This window comes from Sorex araneus, chromosome 4 (assembly GCF_027595985.1).
Source record: "Sorex araneus isolate mSorAra2 chromosome 4, mSorAra2.pri, whole genome shotgun sequence".
NCBI lineage: Eukaryota > Metazoa > Chordata > Mammalia > Eulipotyphla > Soricidae > Sorex > Sorex araneus.
This window is the reverse complement of record NC_073305.1, coordinates 31,497,900-31,518,026: the sequence shown is the minus strand read 5'-3', so window position 1 is coordinate 31,518,026 and position 20,127 is coordinate 31,497,900. Positions and strand designations below refer to the sequence as shown.

General features: G+C 50.4%; 1 protein-coding gene across 1 annotated transcript in view; it reads right to left on the bottom strand.

Annotated features, from left to right (window-relative positions):
• GPD1L (glycerol-3-phosphate dehydrogenase 1 like) overlaps positions 1–19,228 on the bottom strand; it is a 46,910-nt gene extending 27,682 nt beyond the window's left edge. The window contains exon 1 of the mRNA XM_004603849.3: positions 19,091–19,228. Within this exon, the coding sequence (XP_004603906.1) occupies positions 19,091–19,137 (47 nt within the window). The 5' untranslated portion in view covers positions 19,138–19,228. The remainder of the gene's footprint in view (positions 1–19,090) is intronic.
• Positions 19,229–20,127: the final 899 nt, after the last annotated feature.

Below are 20,127 nucleotides of genomic sequence, written 5' to 3'. Positions count from 1 at the left end.
AAATTCGAATGAAATTTGGAACTGTGAAGAACTAAGGTCACCACGCTACATCGTCACACTGTTGGGGGAGGGGGTCAGTGGGGCTTCAAACAAGCAAATAGAAATTCCGATTAGATTATTTACTCATGTGATGTCAGAAGCTTATTCATCATTTACTTTATTCTGGGGCTGAAGAAATAGTACAGCGGGTAGGGCATTTGCCTTGCACAAGGTCAACCCTGGGTTTGGTCCCAGGGATCACATACGGCCCCAAGTATTGCCCGGAGGGTTTCTGAGTGGCTCCAAAACAAACAAACAACAACAAACCAAAAGCATTGTTCACTCTCTCAGCTTCACTCAGTTATCAATGCACTACTGCATTTCAGGCACTGGGCGAGATGGTGGTGACAAAACAGAGCAAGGGCCAGCATTTGCTGCCCGCACAAAGCCTACCGCCCCCTCAGAGAAAGGAACCAGGCTACAGAAATTCCCAATCCTGTGTATAGTGAGAAGGGCAGGACAACCTGAGACGGACACTAACACGTTGGCCTCGACCATCACTGGTGCTTGTCCAGGAGCAGCCAGTTGGCAGCCACCGACAGAGAGCACTGGGCGAAGACTCAGGACCCTCGAACCTCTCCTGAGAAGCAAGGACTTCACAGACAGGCCGGGAGGAGCAGCAGAGTGGAGTTTTCCACAATGCACAGCAAACAGCAGGTATGCCAGCGAGCCAGGCCAGGCCAGCAGCCACCCAGGGGAGCCAGACTCAAACAGCCAAGGGACAGGAAGGCACAAGACAAAGCCTGAAGCAACCAGAGCAGATGAGCTCTGGACGGACAGATGAGCTCAGGACAGAGAGAGAGAGAGAGACAGAGAGACAGAGAGACAGAGACAGACAGACAGGCAGACAGACAGACAGACAGACAGACAGACACACACACACACACACACACACACACACGGTCCTTCCTTCCCCCTTCTGAGGAGGCAGAAACGGAGCTGCTACCCTAACCCGTGGGCAGGAGTGGTGGCATCTGTTTGAGGAAAGAAACGGTGACTCAGTTCAAAGACAAAGCCAGCGAGGACAAGCATGAAACAGTTCTAGCGCTGGAAAGGCCCCTTGACAATCCGAGGATTTTGAGCTCCTATGGTCATCGCTTATGATCACGCATGAGCTAAGTCCCACGAAACCCAGGTAATGCGGAACTTTGTGATCCTGGACGCTGGGCTCAATGGGACCCGGGAGCAGAGATCCTCTGCCTGCTTCTTCCAATCTCAGGGGACGGGGGTCACACCCTTAAACCACCTCCTGCTGGCGCCAGATAATCTCCTCATTGGTCACCCTCTAGAACTCACAGCTGCTTCTCCCGAAAGGGAGCAGAAAATGAGGCCCCCATAACCATGCCACGGGACTCTACACCAGGGGTGCCCCAGAAGGGGGCGGGTGAGAGCCCTCCCTGCCCCCAAGGGACCCAGCCCCAGTAGCCGACCTCCACTACCCCACCTCCGCCATGCTCCAAGCCGCTTTCCACATACTCGGGCCGAGCCTCACGCATGAGTGAACATATTCCTGGACCGCGAGGCTGCACATCATCATAAAGCACTGTAGCACTGTCATCCTGATTTGGTCAAGCGGGCACCAGTAACGTAAACACAGACTGGCGGGGGCGGGGGGGGGCAGGGGGGAGCTCCCCGTGTTGTATTTGATATGTCAAATACATAAAAATAACAGGTCTCATTCCCCTGACCCTGAAAAGAGCCTCCAATTGTTGGAAAAAACAAGTAAGGAGAGGCTGCTAAAATCTCAGGGCTGGCACCAATGGAGATGTTACTGGCACCCGCTCGAGTAAATCGATGAACAACAGTATGACAATGATACAGTGATGATCATCTTTCCTGGGGCAAGGGCAGGGACTCAAAGAACTGAAGCCTGTACTTTGCACCAAGAGCCCCAGGTTCAATTTCCTGCAACTGACCTGAACCCTGGACCCCTGACACCCATATGGTGCCTCTCCACTGAACCCGCCCCCCATGTCACCCCATATCAGGAGTGATCCCTGAGCAGTCAGGAGCATAGTTGGGCATGGCCCCCAAACCAACAATAGAGAAAGGGTGAAAAAAGGACTAAGAAGATTTTCCTTCTCTCGTCCTTCCTTCCTTCCTTCCTTCCTTCCTTCCTTCCTTCCTTCCTTCCTTCCTTCCTTCCTTCCTCCCTTCCTTCCTTCCTTCCTTCCTCCCTTCCTTTCTCTCTTTCTCTCTTTCTTTCTTTCTCTCTCTTTCTTTCTTTCTTTCTTTCTTTCTTTCTTTCTTTCTTTCTTTCTTTCTTTCTTTCTTTCTTTCTTTCTTTCTTTCTTTCTTTCTTTCTTATAATAAAGGAGCTGTCAGGGCAGTAGCAATAGTACAGTGGGTAGGTACCCAGGTACCTCTTAGGGTCCCCTGAGCACTGTCAGGAGTGATCCCTGAGCTGAGCATCACCAGCTGTGCCCCCACCCCCCAAAACAAGCAAATATAAATAAAGCAACCACAGTTCTTTTAGTATGCTCTTTATCTTGAACCCAACATTTCCTTTGTTGTTTGCCTGGCTGAGGGATGGTTGGGCCATACCCAGCAGTGATCAGGGACTATTTCTCAGGCATCACTTCTGGTGGTGCTTGGGGGATCATCTGGTGTCAGAGGATCAGGCAAGTGCTTCACAGCTCCTGTGTGCTCTCTCAGTCCCTCTCTACTCTGTCCCCTCCCCCTTCCACAAGCCTGTGTTTATAAAACTTCAAAAAAGTAGATCCACCTTGTCATCATAAAGGCCAAATGACGAGCTCCCAGCTAGCAGACCATGTGGTCAAAACACTGAAAGTTCTTCCTCTCTCAGATCAGGAACAAGACAAGGATGCCCACGCTCACTGCTTCTACTCAACACAGTACTGGAAGTCCTAGCTTCTACTCAACACAGTACTGGAAGTCCTAGCAGATAAGGCCGGAGAAAGAAACCGCGTAGGCAAATCTTGGACACGTGAAACGTGCTGTTTCGTGATTCTATGTGTTGAAAAAGATGTGCTCATACACAAATCCTGTTAGAACTAACAAATCAATCCAATTTCAGGAGACAAGCCCAACATAGAATAATCATCTGCACTTCTGTACATTGGCAAATGTACAGAAAAGTACAAGAAGAAAACAATCTCATTTACAGCGGCATCAAAGAGAAGAAAATTGGAAGAAACCCAATTAGGGAGATGAAAGATTGACAGAACTACAGAACACTGACATCAGAGCCCAGGAAAGTAAATGAAGGCTGCACGCAGGGCATGGAAGGCTCAAGTTACTGAAAATGTCCATTCTGGAACTGGAGAATGGACGTTTCTCAGTACAGCATCTAGGGCACTTGCCTGGAGCAAGACTGACTTGAACACCAGGTTTGATCCCTGGCACTCCGTAGAGATAGGAGAAAGCCCAGAGCACAGAGATAGGAATAAACCCTGAACACTGCCAGGTGTGGCCCACAAACTGTCACTGTCACTGTCACCCCATTGCTCATCGATTTGCTCTAGCAGGCACCAGTAACGTTTCTCCATTGTGAGATTTGTTACTGTTTTTTGCATATCGAATGTGCCACGGGTAGCTTGCCAGGCTCTGCCGTGTGGGCGAGATATTCTCGGTAGCTTGCCGGGCTGTCCAAGAGGGGCGGGGGAATCAAACCCAGGTCAGTTGTGTGCAAGGCAAATGCCCTACTGCTGTGCTATCGATCCAGGCCCACAAATAAACAAGTAAAAATATCCACCCTTGGCTGAAGATAGTACAGCAGGTAGGTGCCTTGCAAGTGTCCCATATGGTCTCTTGAGCACCACCAGGAGGATGTTCCCTAAAACAAACACAAAGGTCTATCCTACCCAAAGTAACCTATAGATTCAATGCCATCCCCGGCAAACTGCCAGTGGCATTTTGGTGGGGGCTGGGTTTGGGGGGGTGTGTCACACCTGGCAGTGCTCAGGAAATCAAAATATTGTCAGCCTCAGACAAGAACCCATTCTTCCATTCGTTACTTATGTGTTTTGCCCTGACCCAGGAGAAAGGGCCCCACCCACCGTTATTTTGTTGTTTGGGGGGGGGGGTTATACCCAATTGTGCTCAAGACTAACTCCAGGCTCAGCTTGGGAGATTACACATGGTGCAAGAGATTGAACTGGGGTCAGCTGCATGCAGGGCAAGTGTCTCACCCACCGTTCCCTCTCTGGCCCCTCTCAGTAACTTGTAAAACAGAACTAATCCGAAAACTCATGTGGAATCACAGAAACCCAGAAGTGCCACACAAAGAACAAAGAGAGAGGTCACATGCTTCCTGATTTCAAAATACACACATGATCCTTGAAAGAGGAGAAAAAGGTGGAAGGGGAGGTTCCTCTTTTTTTTTTCTTTTTTCTTTTTGGGTCACACCCAGCGATGCTCAGGGGTTCCTCCTGGCTCTGCACTCAGGAATTACCTGTGGTGGTGCTTAGGGGATCATATGGGATGCTGGGAATCAAACCCGGGTCGGCCACGTGCAAGGCAAATGCCCTACCCACTGTACTATCACTCCAGCGACCTCTCATTCTTTCTAAAAGTAGAAAAAACATATAACTTTGACTCCCCCCAAATTTAACTAGCACCATCTCTTGGTATCCAAGGAAAGCTGATTTCAGGGTGTACTTTCCCACAGCTGAATCTGAGGACATTTCTCCTGGGTGCCCTCTGAATCCGAGGTTCTCCATCTACAGCTTCAACCAACCAAGCCCAGTTGGCAGTGTTAAATGTGGGACCCCTGGAAATGGAGGGACAAGAGTATGTACTGGAGGGGGCTGGAGCAATAGCACAGCGGGTAGGGTGTTTGCCTTGCACGTGGCCGATCCGGATTCAATTCCCAGCATCCCATATGGTCCCCTGAGCACTGCAAGGGGTAATTCCTGAGTGCACAGCCAGGAGCAACCCCTGAGCATTGCCGGGTGTGACCCAAAAAGAAAAAAAAAAAAGAGTATGTACTGGAGGTGGGTGGGATCCACATAAATGCAGACCCTCACTGTTCAAGCCCATGCTTTTCAGGGGCAACTGGATAAAGATGCTACTATAGTAATCAGAAAGTCTTATAATGGCATAAAAACCACAGACAAGCCAATGAACATAGAACAGAGAGAGAGCCCAGAAATAAACCTGTGCACATACATACAGTCAACTGATCTTTAACAAAGTGTGCCAAGAACACAGCTGGGGAAAGGACAGTCTCTAGAACAGATGGTGCTCGAACAATCTGGACGTCCACAAGCTGATGACGGAAACTGGACTCTTCATGCCACGCACAGAAATCAACTCAAAATGAATTAGAGACTTAAACGTCCAATTTGATCTTGTAAAACTCAGAGGAGAAAACAGGGGGAGAAGTATTGTGTCACGGGTCTTGCAGAGAAATCTCACACAGGACACCTCAAGCCAAACAATGACAGCAAAGAGTAAAAAAAAAAGTGAGATAAGAGCCAACTAGGAGGAAACCACTTTTCCTTTCCGCAGCTCAGCGGTGGGGGCGGGGAACAGCGCGGGGTGACTGGGGGTTGCTGTGTTGGCCCCAGTGCCCCTCACAAAGCACCGGGCGGCTTGAAGACTCACGCAGCAGGAAGAGCCAGCAAGAATGCTCCAGGGTCTTGGGGCTGGAGGGACAGCACTGTGGGTAGGGTGTTTTGCCTCGCAAGCAGCTGACCGGGATCGGATCCCCAGCATCCCATCTAGTCCCCCGCCAGATAGAATTCCTCAGGCAGAGCCAGGGGTAACCCCTGAGCATCGCTGGGTGTGGCCCCAACACCAGCCCCACCAAAAACCAAACCAGCCAAAAAACTTGTTTAGTCAACAGTGGCCTGTTGAGCTTAGACGCACGGCTCCCGGGCGTGCTGTAGAGCAGAATCACCCAGCCTGGACAGCCACCGAGCCTGGACAGCCACCCACAGATACCTGCAAGCGGCAGCCAAGGTCCCGCCTGGAACCTGGGAAATGAAGGCGGGTGCTGCCTCCTCACAAGCATGCAAAGGGCTGAAAGTAGCCCACAGTGACCAAAGTGGCAAAGCAGGTGACACTTGGTGGACTACAGGGAGGCGGGAGAGAATTGGTGGTCCCTAGGGCTGAACTCTGAGTGGTTTGGGGGTTCTGGGGGGAAGAGGGCCTAGCTTCAGGGAGAAGCCAAGCCTAGCAAGAAGCCAAGCCTAGCAGGGAGAGAGGGTCAGGGCGGTGGGGAGGGGGGAGAAGGGGAGGGGGAGGGGCAGTGGGTGGGAGGCCGACTCTGACTTGGAGAGTTAGAAGTCCATCAGCTGTTCCAGGAACTGACTGGACACAGGGTGGAGTGAATCTGACCAGCTGAGGCGTGCTCGCGCGGCGCTGATTTCCAGTTTCTCCAAGCCTCAGCCGCCGTGGGATGCAGGCAGCACCCCACGCCCCATTCTTCACATAAAGAAGCTGAAGCCCTGGGCAGAGACCCGCGGAGGGAGATGAGGCTCCAGCAGGACGGCAACGAACCTCGGTTTGATTTCGAATCACCGCCAGGGGTCACTCCTGAGCACAGGGCCAGGACGAGCTCCTGAGCACTGCGGGTCCAATGAGCCCCCACCTAAACTCCCTCTCCCCCCGCCCCCAAAGGAAAGAAACTGAAGCCCAGAGACCCCCCCAGGGCAGGCAAAAGAACAGAGAGACGAGGGGTATGCTTCACCATTCGGCTCCCCTCACCCACCTCCAGCTGGCTTGCCCCTGCGCCGTCTCCTGCCCAATGCAGCAGCTCACCATGTGCGCAGCTGTCCTGCCCCGAACTCTCTAAAAGGGGGCCCCGTTTTACCAAGGGGTCCATCGCGGCAGCCAGGGAATAGCGACCTAGCATGGGCGCAGTCTATGGCCCTTCATGGGGTGCGGAATCTCTGAGCTGAAAAGGACCCACGGTCTCCTTCCTACCCAGGAAACTGAGATTCAGCCGGTCTCCATCCTTTAATACCTCTCCTCTGCGCTGCCCCCCTGAGCTGACCCTGAGCAGGAGCCGTGGGAGGGGCTTTCTCAGAAGGGCAATCCAGGAAGAGAAAAACCCCAATTATGAATAATTTCCCCACCCAGGGAGAGCTGCTGTTAATAGTCTGTGCTAATTCTTTGCAGTTACCCGGGGCTTTTCAAGTGCGTTCAAATGCCAGAGATTTAGATGCAAATGTCAGAAAGGAAGCTTTTTAAAAAATAGATTCGACCGGGTGCATATCTATTTGATCTCTAGACAGGGAAGCTTTCTAAGCTTAAAATGAAAGAAAGAAATCACAGAGGCAAAAAAGATCAATGTGAACAACTTCATATAAAGGAAAGAAGGGGGATGAGGGGGTGGAATTGTAAAGACTTCCGCCTGTCAAAACTCAACGCTGAGAGGAAGTAGCTTAGATACAATGTTACAGCTGGCAAGGGGGCTAAGTCCCCGACAAGGATATGAAATTAATGAAATGCAAAACACCTCATACCTGTTAGGAAGGCTATAGTCAAGAGAAGGGAAAGCCCAGAAGCCCGGGTGGTAGCTCAAAGTGCTAACGTGCATGTTTTTCGTGCAGAAGGTTCTGATTTGATCCTGGCATTGTATGGGCCCCTGATCACCCCTGGGAGGGACCCCCGAGTACTGTACCTTGGGTAGTTCCTGAGCTCTCAAGTACAGCCCCAAAAAATGAAAGAGGAAGAGAGAATGAAAGAGAAAAAAGAGGAAGAGAAAATCCTAGGTGTTCTGAGGATGTCTGAGAGAATTCGGGGCCTTGAGCTTTGCTGGTGAGGCTATAAAATGCTAGAATGGGAAACTAAACAGTGGTTCCCCAAGCCCCTAAAATAGAATGCTCATGACTCTACCATTCCACTTCAGTGGATGCTGCTAAAAGAATTAGGAGCTGGGTCATGAACAGAGAGCCTTGTTTACAACAGGGCTATTATGTTGTTTTTTTGGGTCACACCTGGCAGTGGTCAGGGCTTACTGCTGGCCTTGCTCTTGGGAATCACTCTCTGCCCCGGCGGCGCTTGGGGGACCACATGGGGTGCCGGGTATGGAGCCCAGATGAACCTTGTGCAAGGCACGCGCTCTACCGCCCTGCCGTGGCCCCGGCCCATACAGTAGTGCGAGTTACCAAGGACGCCAGTGCGAATAACCCCAGTGCCAGCCTGTGCCGACGCGCTGTGTGCGTTCAGTGGGGGCTGGCCTGACCCGATAAAGGAAAGCAGTTCTGACAGACTACACAGCACTCGGGAGCCTTGGCAACATTATGCTAAGTGAAATAAATAAGCCAGTAACCAGCAAGTCGGATGCTGGATGATTGATTCCACTTGCATAAGGTTGGGGAGGGCCAAGAGACAAGGCCGCAGCAGCGTTTAACCGGGAATCAGTTCCGGCCCTGGGAGTGAAAAGAGCTGGAGCGATAGCACAGCGGGTAGGGTGTTTGTTTGCCTTGCGCGTGGCCGACCCGTGTTCGATTCCCAGCATCCCATATGGTCCCCTGAGCACCACCAGGAATAATTCCTGAGTACAATGCCAGGAGTAACCCCTGTGCATCGCCAGGTGTGACCCCAAAAAGAAAATAAATAAATAAATAAATAAATAAATAAATAAATAAATAAACAAACAAACAAATGAGCTGAGCCCCAACGAATAAGGGCAATGTGGCGTGGCCTGAAGGGGGTCCACTAAGGCCAGTTCCCACCAGGGTGCAAAGAGGAGGAAAGGGAGAGATGGGAGTGGCTGGTGAAGCATCTGGACCCCACCGTCCAGCACCTCCCTCGGACTCTGCCCACTCTGTCGACCTGCATACGGAGTGGGCACAGGGTACTATCAGCCCACACACAGTGTGGGCACGAAACTCCTCTCCAAAGGGCCCAGACCTGTTAACAGTATTTCTCAGCCTTTCCCAGCCACGACTTGCCCCCTGAGCCCCCTGGTCTCTGCTGTGTCCTCCACATTTACTGAGTTTCACCTGTGACCCACTGGAATATAGGTGATGGGCACACACACAGGCCCCCATTAGGAAACCGCTGAAAGAAGACTGTGCTCCAGGCACTGCTTCGAGAACAATGAGTGGAAGTTGGAAGCAACAGACCTATTTTTTTATTCAAATATAAGATTTTTTTCTAATAACTGTCCTGCTACCTTAATCTTTGGATGAGTTGCTTTTTTTTTTTAAAAACACTGTAGCACTGTCGTCCCATTGTTCATCGATTTGCTCGAGCGGGCACCAGTAACATCTCTATTGTGAGATTTGTTATTACTGTTTTTTTAACATATCGAATATGTCATGAGTAGCTTGCCAGGCTCTGTCGTGCGGGCGGAATACCCTCTGTAGCTTGCCGGGCTCTCCGAGAGGGACGGAGGAATCGAACCCGGGTCAGCCGCGTACAAGGCAAACGCCCTACCCGCTGGTATATGGAATTAATTCTGAAAAACGCTACAAAATGAAATTTTTAATTTTCTAAAAATCTCATACTATCAATTTTTGATAATTTGTTCTATGAAATTGAATTTTATGTATCGCACAATTTTGTATGATACTAATTATCAAAAAATGTACCAATTTTAGGGGCTGGAGCGATAGCACAGGAGGTAGCGGCTTGCACGCAGCCGACCCGGGTTTGATTCCCAGCATCCCATATGGTCCCTCAAGCACCACCAGGGGTAATTCCTGAGTGCAGAGCCAGGAGGAACCCCTGTGCATCACTGGGTGTGACCCAAAAAGAAAAAAAAAAAGTACCAATTTTAAACCCACTATTTGATGACATAGAGCCTAGCTAACTGAGCACTTTCAACTAAGAACATCTGACCCACTGTGGATGTAAAAAAAAAAAAAATCACAGAAATGAGGAACAAACATCAAGCTAGGTTGAATGAGGAACAGAGTCAGAAAAAAGATAAGAAACATTGATGGAGATTGGAGACTAACAAGCTGTCACATAGAGATATGGACACTTAAAAGCAAATACAAAAGAATTCTGAAATAAGCCACTGACCAACCAAGTGGAAACAGAGATAAACAAATGGGACTGTATTAAACTAAAAAGCTTCTGCACCACCGCAAAAGATACAGTGACCAAAATACAAAGACAATCTACAGAATGGGAAAGAATATTCACCCAATACCCATCAGATAAGGGGCTGATATCCAAGATATACAAGGCACTGGTTGGAACCTACAAGAAGAAAACATCTAACCCCATCAAAAAATGGGGCAATGAAATGAACAGAAATTTTCTCATGGAAGAAATACGAATGGCAAAAAGGCACATGAAAAAATGCTCTTCATCACTAATCATCAGGGAGATGCAGATCAAAACAACCATGAGATACCACAGAGACTGGCACCACAGACAGAGACTGGCACACATCCAAAAGAACAAAAGCAACAGCTGTTGGCGTGGATGTGGGGAGAAAGGGACCCTCTTACACTGCTGGTGGAAATGCCGAGTGGTTCAGCCCTTTTGGAAAACAGTATGGTCACTTCTCAAAAAATTAGAAATTGAACTCCCATTTGACCCAGCGATAGCACTCCTGGGAATATATCCCAGAGAGGCAAAAAAAAGTATAGTTGAAATGACATCTGCACTCAAATGTTCATTGCAGCACTGTTTACAATAGCCAGAATCTGGAAAAAACCCGAGTGCCTGAGAACAGATGATTGGTTAAAGAAACTTTGGTACAGCTACACAAAGGAATACTATGCTGCTGTTAGAAAAGATGAAGTCATGACCTTCGCATATAAGTGGATCAACATGGAAAGTATCATGCTAAGTGAAATGAGTCAGAAAGAGAGAGACAGACATAGAAAGATTGCACTCATCTGTGGAATGTAAAATAACAGAATGGGAGACTAACACCCAAGAATAGTAGAGATAAGTACCAGGAGGTTGGTTCCAAGGCTTGGAAGCCGGCCTCACATGCTGGAGGAAGGGGCAGCTCTGATAGAGAAGGGAACACCAGGTAAAGTGTGGTTTGAGGACCAGCAGGAGATAGGAGATTTGCGCTGACAATAGACTATAGACCAAACACAATGGCCACTCATTGTCTCTATTTCAAACCACAACACCCATAAGGAGAAAGAGAACAAAAGGGAATGCCCTGCCACAGAGGTGGGGTGGAGGGGATAGGGTGGGAGGGTGGGAGGGATACTGGGAACATTGGTGGAGGAGAATGGGCACTGGTGGAGGGATGTAACAAAATGCAAATATGAAAGTTCATAAGTTTGTAACTGTACCTCACGGTGATTCACTAATAAAAATTTAAAAAAAAATTCTGAATTAAAACTGGCCTCTAGTACTGTAGTCCCACTGTTCATCGATTTGCTCGAGCAGGCACCAGTAATGTCTCCATTGTGAGACTTGTTGTTACTGGTTTTTTGTTTGTTTGTTTGTGTATGCTTTTTGGGTCACCCGGCAATGCACAAGGGTTACTCCTGGCTCTGCACTCGGGAATTACTCCTGGCAGTGCTCAGGGGACCATATGGAATGCTGGGAATCAAACCGGGTCGGCAGCATGCAAGGAAAACGCCCTACCCGCTGTGCTATGGCTCCAGCCCTTGTTACCATTTTTGTCATATTGAATACCTCACGGGTAGCTTGCCAGGCTCTCAGAAAGGACGGAGGAATCGAATCCGGGTCGGCCACGTGCAAGGCAAATGCCCTTTCTGCTGTGCTATCGCTACAGTCCAAAACTGGCCTAATAAGTGAAAATCACAAAAACCCCTTTCAAAAAGGGGAGAGCATATCTACATAAATAAGCAGAAAGTATATGTCTAAACATAAAATCCATCTTGAAGTCATGAATTATACCTTACACTTATAAATGAATTATGTATAGTATATATTTTACTGTTATACCATACACCTAATAAATACATTTTTTTTTTTGCGTCACACCCAGCGATGCTCAGGGGTTACTCCTGGCTTCAGGAATTACTCCTGGCGGTGCTTGGGGGACCATATGGGATGCTGGGATTCGAACCCGGGTCGGCCGCGTGCAAGGTGAATGCCCTTCCTGCTGTGCTATCGCCCCAGCCCCCTAATAAATACATTTTGATGATCAATTTGAATGATATTCCATCCTTCCTGTCTACACATGGTGAGAAACTGTACTTCTCTGTAAACTGTATACACAAGAGTATTCAAACTATGCTGAGTGTTTTGTTGCCATTGTGGAGCTTCATATCTGGGGAATTATTTATGAGTTTTGTTTAAGTTTTCCAAGGAATCTACAGGTTCCAAACTTGGGTTACTCCTGGTTCTGCTAAGGGGACCATATGGAATGCTGAGAATCAAACCCGGGTTGGCCACGTGCAAGGCAAATGCCCTACCCGCTGGGCTATCGCTCCAGCCCCAGGTTCCAAACTTTTAAGAGCACTGAAGCCTACAACTCACGTAAGTCTGGAGAGAAGAATCGTCATAGGACATAACAATGCTGGCTAAGGTGATAAGACAGTAAGGAAGAAGCTTGACTTGCACGCTTCCCAACCGACTTGCACGCTTCCCAACCGATTAGATTACAGAGCACTGCTAGGAGTGACTCCTGAGCACAGAGTTAGCAATATCCCCTGAGCATTGCCAGGTGAGGACTCTCAAGCCTTAGAGTTCAAAACCTATAAGAAAATAGACTGAGGGGCTGGAGTGATAGCACAGCGGGTAGGGCGTTTGCCTTGCACGCGGCCGACCCGGGTTCGAATCCCAGCATCCCATATGGTCCCCTGAGCACCGCCAGGGGTAATTCCTGAGTGCATGAGCCAGGAATGATCCCTGTGCATTGCCGGGTGTGACCCAAAAAGCAAAAAAAAAAAAAAAATAGACTGAAATTAAATCAAAATTCCTCTTAGATGGGTTAGGTCTGATATTCACCCAAATGAAATGAACGCACCCAGGAGTAAGTTCTGACTACCACTGGGAGTGGCCCCATAAAACCAAACCCAAAAATAGCAGTTCGTATATGTTTAAAAAAAAAAAAAAAAGGTCAACTCTGACTATTTTTAGTTTGGGTCTGCTCCCAAGGGAATCTAAATTCACCATTTTTTGGCCGGGTCGGGGCACACTCAGCTGTGTTCAGGGGTCATCCCTGGCTCTGCACTCAGGCTTGGCAGTGCTTGGGGAGTGATATAGGAAGCCAGGGATTGAACCTGGGTCAGCTGCATGCAAGCCAAATACCCTACCCACTGTTCTATCTCTCCGGCCCCTGAACTCGCTGTTTTAAATCCTCATTTTGGTTCTTTTTCTTTCTTTCCTTCTTCTTTTTTTTCTCTTTCTTTCTTGTCACACCTAGTGGTGTTCAGGGTCTACTCCTGGCTCAGCGCTAGCTGGGGGCACTTCTTTGGGGGTGCCAAAAGTGGAACCTGGGTTTCCTGCTCAAAAAGCATAAGCTCCAGCCCATGAAGCTATTTTTCCCCAGCCCTCCGTTTGATTTACTCCTAAAATACTTCCATGACAATGAAATGTGTCCTTCAAGTAAAAGTAGGTCTCTCACTGGAAATGGTCCAGAGTGTATGCTGGCCAGAGAGCCCGCTCAGAGGGCCGAGCACAGGTTCTGTATGCAGGAAGCCTAGATTGCCTCCTGAGCACAGCGCTGGGAGGAGCCCCCCACAAACTGCTAGCTATGGCCCCAAACCAGGAAACACGAGAGTGTCTGAACTCAGGGATGCTGGAGTTTGGAGGACCTGGGCTCCACTACTCCCTTACTAAGTAAATAAATCACTGGCATTGGAACCATTACTCTCAGTCTCAGTTTTGTCTAGGATTGCGCAAAGACTAGCACCTCAGGACCTGTAATGGGATTTAAATGAAGACCCAGCAGTCAGTGGTCATTGTAATGTTGATGTTGCCACCTCAGGAGGGAAGGGAGTGGAGGAGAATGATAAAGGAGGGTGGGGGGAAGAGGAGAAACTGCGATCCGATAAGGCTCGCCCGCCTAAGGCAGGAGACCCTGCGTACCGCGTGTCCAGCAGCAGACCGGGTTGTCAGTTCTACCAAGTTAGCTCAGCCCGGCCCTGCTCCAACCCACCGGCCTCTCTGTAAAGCGCCCTGTAGCTCCCAAAGCAGAGGTGGGTGTCACAGAGAAGGGACTATTTCTGACCTCCAGCAGCTAATTTCCTGACACTATTTCTGAGCTCTCCACGTGGGAGGAGGGCGAGAACTGCCGCTGGAATGGAGCAGCACAGACAAGCATTCAGAGGGCACCGGCTGACCCGCCCCTGACAGAACAAACAAATCTTGGGCACACCAGCTCGCGCCGGTGCAGGGGATCCAAGCTCTCCCTTAGCCTCCAGTGTCAAGGGTCAAACCAGCTGTGGGGGGATGGGAAAACCAAGGGCACAAACTCTTGCAGCTGCACCTGGGTTTTGCTCTTTGTCCCTTATCTTCCTTCCTTTTCTGCCTGGTTCTATTTAGTGACTTTGTAATGACAGTGCAGGTGCGGGTCAGGGATGACAAAACTAATAATAACTGGCTGAGAAGGAGAGCGCCAGTCTCCTGGGATCTGCTCATTAAACCCTAACCATGATCCTAGGCGGCAGAGTTGAATAGGACAAGCAAGCAAGGATTCTTGGAGAGAAGTAGGCTGCTCCAGGCCGCAGCTCTACTATGCAGGGGCCCGGCACAGGGAACTCCAACCACTCCCTTCACCACGGCTTTGCCCTCTCTCCAAGAGGAGCTTGGAGATTGTGTCTGGGTGTAGCTGCCTGGCTCAGAAATACAATTCCGAGGTTTACACTCTAGAACTGAATCTTGCACTGCATCTGGATGATCATCCCGAGGCTCTGATGAAGAAACTGTTTCAGGGGCCGGAGAGATGGGTACAGCGGGGTGCTTGCCTAGCATACAGTCAACCCAAGGTTTGATCCCGGCCATTGCATAGGGACCCCTGAGTACAGCCAGGAGTGATCCCTGAACAGAACCAGGGGTGAGAACAGCAAGGTCTGCCCCTGACAGAAAAGAAAGGGGGGGGAAGAAACTTTATTTCACCTTTGGGGGAGGGATGTTAAGTAGTTTTTCTTTTTTTTAATTCTGTGGTTTTCCTAAATCACTTAGGGCAATGAAAAAAGCTGGGCCAGCTAGGAGGCACTTCCCTGCATCCCCAGTAGGGGGCCGGCACAGCAGAACTCGGCAGGCTGCAGGAGGTCCCCAGTTCACCTCGGGCTGACCCAACCCAAGTCTGAGAGAATAGGACAAGGACACAGGGCACAGCTGCATCACCCTCCCTCTGTGCCCTTCCGGTGGAGGCTCCTCCAAATCAGCTAGGTTGGGAGTTCTGGTATCAAGGTTTGGGTACTGAGGATCACTGCCATGGGCAGGGCTCTGCGTTATTATACTGTGCGATTAGAGCCCTCTTTCAGTTCCCAGGCTAGAGTTTTAGATGTGGCAACATCTTTATCTACATAGGCATTCTGAGCAACTTCAAAGTCCCCAGCATATATACTGCTTAGGCAACCTCACATTCCAGGGGAGTGGGGCCCTTATCTAAGAAGAGATCCATCTCTTGATAATCAGTTTCCAAATTAGCAAAAGTCTAAAGTCCTGCAGGGAAGACATTGAAACCATTCAGCAAGTTGAGCTTCATTGGCCATTCTGATGCAAGCGGTCTTTGGATTGCCAAGTGAAGAAACACTACTCATTTATTAGGATTAAATATTTATTGGGCCTGGCGACCCGCCTGGAGTGCTTCCTCCTGGCTCCACACCCAGGGATCACTCCTGAAAGGGTTTGGGAGAACCCTCTGGGGTGCCAGAGATTGAATCCTGGTTGGCTGTGTGCAAGGCCTGAGCCTTAGCTGTTTGTTGAACCATCTCTCTGGCCCAAGAATCACTATGTACAAGACAACAGAGATGTGGTTCAAGTGGTAGAGCACAGACTTTGCATGTGTGAGGTCCAGGGGAGGCTCCCCAGCACACAGGGCTCCCTACCCACCACCATGTGACCTTGGGAGCCCCCTAGCACCCAACACAATTACAAAATGGAACGTCTACTCTTGTGATCAATGCATCATTCCACTTTCAGTTTCTTTGCACGTATTCTCCTTAAGCCCTAAATCTATTTCAGACCCTTCAGACCCAGCAAATGCCATAAAAGCAGGAACAGTGAGCGTCCAGTTATATCCCCTAATGTATCTGTGGGGTAAACACTTAAATGACCACCAGCACAGAAGCCCAGACTGACCCCTTCAGACTGTCTAAATTGTGACTCGATGTCCCTAAGAAGATCAGGGCCTGAAAGTAGACTATAGACCGAACATGAAGGCCACTTGATACCTCTACTGCAAACTACAACATCCAATAGGAGAGAGAACAAAAGGGAATGCTCTGCCACAGAGGCAGGGTGGGGTGGTGGGGGTTGGGGTGGGGGTGGTGGGAGGGACACTGGGAACATTGGTGGAGGAGAACGGGCACTGGTGGAGGGATGTAAACAAAATGCAAACATGAAAGTTCATAAGTTTGCAACTGTAGCTCACGGTGATTCACTAACAAAAATTTTAAAAAAAAAGGAAGAAGAAGATGGGGCCTCTCTCTAGGACCAGAGAGGCTGTGCCCTGGGGCAGTGGCAAGGAGGCCAGCAAGTGTTCACATAGAGCCCGGAGCCCAAACCATGGGCACATTTCTCGGGCTCTGGGCTCCAGTGTCACCAGCCAGGTTCACTTGCATTTCATTGGGCAGGAGGCAGTCAAGCAGAGAGCCAAGAAGCAGAGCTGTGGGAAGGCAGCCAGACTCCACTGGAGGGGACAGGCGGGTCACCTCACTGCTCCTGCTGCTGGTGCTACTCAGAGCAGCAGGGCTGTGCGCCTTCCCTGCACCTTGAAAAGGAGGAAAGGGGTTCTCACCCGTGGTTCTGTGTCAATGAGAACACGTGCTAAATAGGTGCTTTTCCAGTCCTGAGGGCAGCTGACATCTCATTTAAATAACCTTGTGATCAAAAGTAGCAAAGCCGGGGTTGGAGAGATGGTAGGGGATTAAGGTGTTTGCCTTACATGCAAAATGACCTTGGTTTGATACCCAGCTTCCCTAAGTTCCACTGGGAGTGACCAAAGCACAAAGTGACCAAGCCCCAAACCAGAAGTAACCATTGAATAGCCAGGTGTGGCCCAGAAAGAAAAAAGAAAAAGAAAAAAGAGAGGAAGGGACAAAGCCAGGCTTAATGCCCAAACTTAGTTCCATAGCAGATAAACATCAATTCTCTAACATATGCAGAAAAAATTTTGCTGTTGGGGAAAAATATGTGTGTAGAAAAGTACCTAATGTTCTGGTACATGCAGGGCAGAGAGAAAAAGGAACAAATAAAAGCATCCAACTTGTAGTTTCACAGATTTCCTTTGGCTAACACTGGTTTTCTCCAGGAAGTACCCTGGGGCACAAGAGTGGGTAAATGTTTTACTGGTTTGAGGTGTTTTGGTGCTTTTTATTTTGTGGGGGAGGGGGGATACTTTTAAAAAATAAGCATTTTATTTATTTTGGCTTTGGGCTACACCAGGCCATGCTCAGGGCTTACTCCTGTCTCTGTGCTCAGGGTCTACTCCAGGTAGGATGGTGTGTGTGTGTGGGGGGGGGGAGCAGGTGGCCACATGCAAGGCAAGTGCCTTACCCTTTTGCCTTTTAAACCTTATCTCTGTTTACCGAATCAAATCGAATCACAGATTTAAAAATTCATTTTCACCCAGTGTTTACTTAGCATATGCCAGGCACTTACTCTGCTAGATGTTGTTCTCAAGAGCTGGGTGAGCAGGAGTGGAAACAGATTATGAAGTAAATCATTACCTTTGCAGCTCCAGAAGTGAGTTACAGAAGCGTGGAGGAGGGCCACCAGCCTCACAGAGATGGGAAAGGAGAGAACCAGATAAGGTTTCCTCTAGGAAGCCCTTTCTAGGTCAAGTCTAAGAGAGTAAGTCAAGTCTAGCTGGCTGCAGGCATTCGTGCAGGGATGCCAGGAGCGCACCTTGTCAGAGAACTGGAGCTCCCAAGAACACCTAGCTACTAACACCAGTTCTGAGTGCGGGCAAAACAGTGCAGAGCAATGGGGTTAGAGGAGATTGTGTCTGTGTGTGTGTGTGTGTGTGTGTGTTCTGAGTGTGGGCAAAACAGTGCAGAGCAATGGGGTTAGAGGAGATTGTGTGTGTGTGTGTGTGTGTGTGTGTGTTCTGAGTGTGGGCAAAACAGTGCAGAGCAATGGGGTTAGAGGAGATTGTGTCTGTGTGTGTGTGTGTGTGTGTGTGTTCTGAGTGTGGGCAAAACAGTGCAGAGCAATGGGATTAGGGAAGATGTGTGTGTGTGTGTGTGTGTGTGTGTGTGTGTGTGTGTGTGTGTAGCCTGAAATGTTCTATGCTCTACTGTACCGGCTCTCCTACAATCCTTCCATGTTCACCCAAACCCATCACGGTATGAAAGGAACGCAAAGAGCTGGCAGTTATCAAGGGGGCACAAGAGTGCCTGGCACAAAGTGTCTGATAAATGCAGAAGTCAAACGAAGCCTGGCAGCAAGGTAAAAGATTTGCAAACACCTTCTTCCCGCCGAATATCCAGCATCCCTGCGCTCTCTGCGGACCAGGCCTTATCGGAACTCGGGTTTGGTTTTTTTCTCCCGATACAACGTTACTAGGCCACCGGGTGGAATAAAAGCCGCTCCTTTGACCTGTCACGACTTGAGGCGCAAAACGTCTTTTGGCCCTCGATTTCCTCGACACGGAAACTATAGCCGCAACGTTTGAGCCTCCTCCTGGCAAGTCTCGAACCAGCGATCCGGGATCCGGATCTGCCGCACTTTTGAGTCAGGAGCCCAAGAGCCGGGCGCGGCGAGCAGGTGCCCCCTGCGCGCGGTACCCGGGCGCAGGCAGGTGCCCGCGGCCGGGCGGCACTGTCTCTCCGCGCTGTCTCGCCCCGACCCGCAGGCCCGGGGCCTCCCAGGCCACTGCCTCGCTTGCGGCCTCCCCGGGTGCACAGTGCCCGGCCCGATCCCACCGCCAAGCTGCCCAGAGCGCCTGCCCTGCGCGCCGGTGCCCGGTGCCCACGCCGCGACAGGAGCGCGCGGCCCCTCCTCCTCCGCCCCGGGGAGGCAGGTTTCCTGGAGGCAGAGCGAGCACGCGCCGCGAGTCGCAGCAGCTCACCAGTTTCCCGAGCCCACGATGCACACTTTGAGGGGCGCCGCGGCCATGGCCAGGCTGGAACGCAGCTGCTCCGCCAATGCTCCCCAGGCCAGCAGCCTCGCCTCCCTCCCCACCCGCTCGGCCTTAACCCGCAGCGGCGCCCGGCGCCCCGCCCCTCCCACCTCTCCGCCAATGGCAGCGGCCGCCCCCGCCCGGGAGCCCCGGGCTACAGTGACAGCCCGGGAGGCCCCGCCCCCGATCTTCCCGAGATGCTTTACGCGCGCCCTGTTCGGCGGACGGCCTGGGCCCGGCTGGGTCCCCGCCCCTAAACCTGCCGCAAAGCACGCCGGAACTTGTAGTCCGGCCGCCACGCGCCCAATGCCCCCGCGGCGCCTAGCGGGCCACGTGCTGTCCGAATTGCTTGCGCAAAGCTTGGAGAGAGCTGGCTGAGCCCGGGCCCCCGCTGTGCCGTGCGAGGGGTCGCGGGGGGCGGTCTCTCGCGCATGCCCTTCTCTCCGCAAGGCATCCTTGAACTTTTTTTTTTAGCGAACTTGGGAGTTTCTGAGACCTCTGGGACCTCACAGTAGGGAGACCCCGGGCGCTTTTCAGGTTCAGCGAGACCTGGGTGCCTTGGTATCGCCCTTGCCACACCTTGGGCAAGACCTGCTCCCTCCTTGCCCTTCCCCGGGGCACCGGGAGAGTTTGTGGCTGTGAGACTGCTTCCAACCTCCTCCAGATATCTAGAACGTGCTTTCTTCGTTCTGTGTGGCTGCTTGATCCAGCACCAGGTTGGACGCTGCGGGAAGGACAAGGTCAACAGCCCGTTGGTACATTTTCACTGCACTGAAGTCTCTGGGTTTTTTTAAATTGTTTTTTATTTTTAATTCAGAGGTGAATTTGATTACAAATTGCATTCAAAATCGAGTCAGAGAACTGAAATAATAGTGGAAACCCAAGAAGCAGATTACACTAGTACTAGAAAAATAGGCCTGTTTGTCTTCTTTTCATAGTATGAAGAGTTTATCTAAGCTACTTAATGCTGCTTGCTGAAGGAAGAA